Source organism: Morone saxatilis, unplaced genomic scaffold (assembly GCF_004916995.1).
Source record: "Morone saxatilis isolate NCDOM2014 unplaced genomic scaffold, NCSU_SB_2.0 Contig8, whole genome shotgun sequence".
NCBI lineage: Eukaryota > Metazoa > Chordata > Actinopteri > Moronidae > Morone > Morone saxatilis.
Window position 1 is genome coordinate 16584751 of NW_023340257.1, and position 2177 is coordinate 16586927.

General features: G+C 39.3%; 1 protein-coding gene across 1 annotated transcript in view; it reads right to left on the reverse strand.

The window, feature by feature from the left end:
* LOC118342039 (protein jagged-1b) overlaps positions 1 to 2177 on the reverse strand; it is a 43029-nt gene that overhangs the window by 3756 nt on the left and 37096 nt on the right. The window contains exon 8 of the mRNA XM_035680465.1: positions 1588 to 1701. Within this exon, the coding sequence (XP_035536358.1) occupies positions 1588 to 1701 (114 nt within the window). The remainder of the gene's footprint in view (positions 1 to 1587; positions 1702 to 2177) is intronic.

Consider the following 2177-nt stretch of genomic DNA (forward strand, 5'->3'; position numbering starts at 1 on the left):
GTGTGTGTGTGTGTGTGTGTTGAGGGCGTTATCTATGGGAAAAGCCTGGGGATTCTTCCTGGTATACCGGAGGAAATGTGGGGACAGAAGTTGGCTAATAAAAGAGTGAAACTGATAGAAAGTATAATTGCCTTTCACCATTTGAGGCACTACTGATGCTCTGCCTCTCGGCTCAGGCTATAAAGAGTTTTATCACTCGTATTTGAACGCTGTGAGTGTGTGTGTGTGTTAATACTGTGAGCTACTGACCTGTGATGTGGAACTATGGGGGATTATCAAGTGTCAGAGTGACATATCACTGTAACACAGAGGAGCAGGAGAGACTGTCATCCTGAAATATGTCTCAGTTTTTACTTCATAACCCCCCAAGCCTCTGTATGTGTATATAGTAAGTGCTATATATGTGTGTGTGTGTGTGACCTGATCCTATACAATATTCCCTCTGCTGTGCTATCTAACACAACAACCCTCTGGGAGTATACTTGCCAATATGAGCCAATGCAGCCCAAAGAGACGTGACAGTGCATTTAGAGAATACTGATTCACAGTCAGGATGGGTTGATAGGAGAATTAACATGCTGCCGGCTTTTTCTGCCTCTTTAATTTGTGCTTTAAATGCATATTTCAGTTCAAATGGATCACATAATCACGTATTGCCCATTGAAACGCACGTTTTAAAAACCAGCTGTGCTTTACAGCTCAGATTGATTTTGCTTGTTAGAGGATCAGTGTTAAAAATCACGTGAATAGATTCCTTTGAAGATAATAAATATCAGATTTTCTCATTAATAGAAAACTGTATAAACAACTGTAACGATGAAAGATTATCACCATTACAAAGACCCCGGCCTGCTAAACTTCTGAAGCATGGGGTCTTTGCTCTGGTCATCTGTCAAAATGTAATATTTTATTGATTAGTTGTTCAGTACATAGTTCTGCCATCAAATTGTTTGAGCCTTTAACCTTTAAAAACCTTATTGCAACATTACTCTGTTTTGCTTTGAAGTTTCTTGTTTTACTTAACTAAAATCAATATCACAAGGATATATATCAATAAGGATATATTGACAATATGGCAAATAAGTTTCTCACTCAGAAAAAATAAAAGAAATCAAATAAATGATCCCAGTAACCGTATGATGTTATTAATATTACAATTATTATGACTATTACCCTTGTATTACATTGTGTATATTCTTTGTGTATTTTATGTCTGTTTCTATCATTATTGTATCTTTGAAGTCACTACTGTTTGGTTTTTGACCAATAATAATAAAGAAATATGGACATTTTAGCATCTACCTATAACTGAACGATAATGTGATACAGTAATATTGTCACCATGATTTTGCCTAAATTCAATAAACAATATAACTTAAGATACTGAATTGTTGCCCTACTTTTACCCTTGATTTTGTACTTTTTGCTTCTATTTATTCAGTAGTAAATCATATTCCCACAGTGTTTTGAAAGGTGCTGTATCATATATTTGTGCATATTTCAAAACACATATAAGAATGAGCACAACAGGCTATTCAGAGGCAGTGACCCTCATGTATAATACATGTTTAATCGTGACCCACTGACCCAGCTGGCAGGTCCTCCCGGTCCATCCAGGCGGGCAGAGGCACCGGTAACCTCCAGGAGCCTCCTGACACGTTGCTCCACGACCGCAAGGGCTCCGATCACACTGCCTCACCGCTGGGAAGAGAGAGAGAAAACACTGTGCATGAACTACTGGTCTGCGTAATGGGAATGTGTGTGTGAATATCAAAGAGACATTGTGTGTGTGTGTGTGTGTGTGTGTGTGTGTGTGTGTGTATGTGTGAGTGTCACTGAGTCTGCGTGATGCCACCATGTGGACATGCGTGATCTGAACTGCAGCGTTGGTATGCGGATGCTTTGGCAGCCTGTGTTTTCATTCTCTTTTCTGCTGCTCTGGTTTCTGTGCAAACAGTGATAAATATAATCATCGGCTACACGTACATGGCAGACACCTCAAACCTTTTCCCAGAGAGGAGGGAGGAGGGAATTTAAATAAAGGATGATGGGAAAAATAGGAGAGACACAGGGTAAAATAGAAATAGAAAAAACTGAGCTGCCACGCCTGGTTCCGCTCGTCTGAAAAGGAATTAAAAACAGATAAAGAAACGTGAGGAAAAAGAGCACAAACAGAC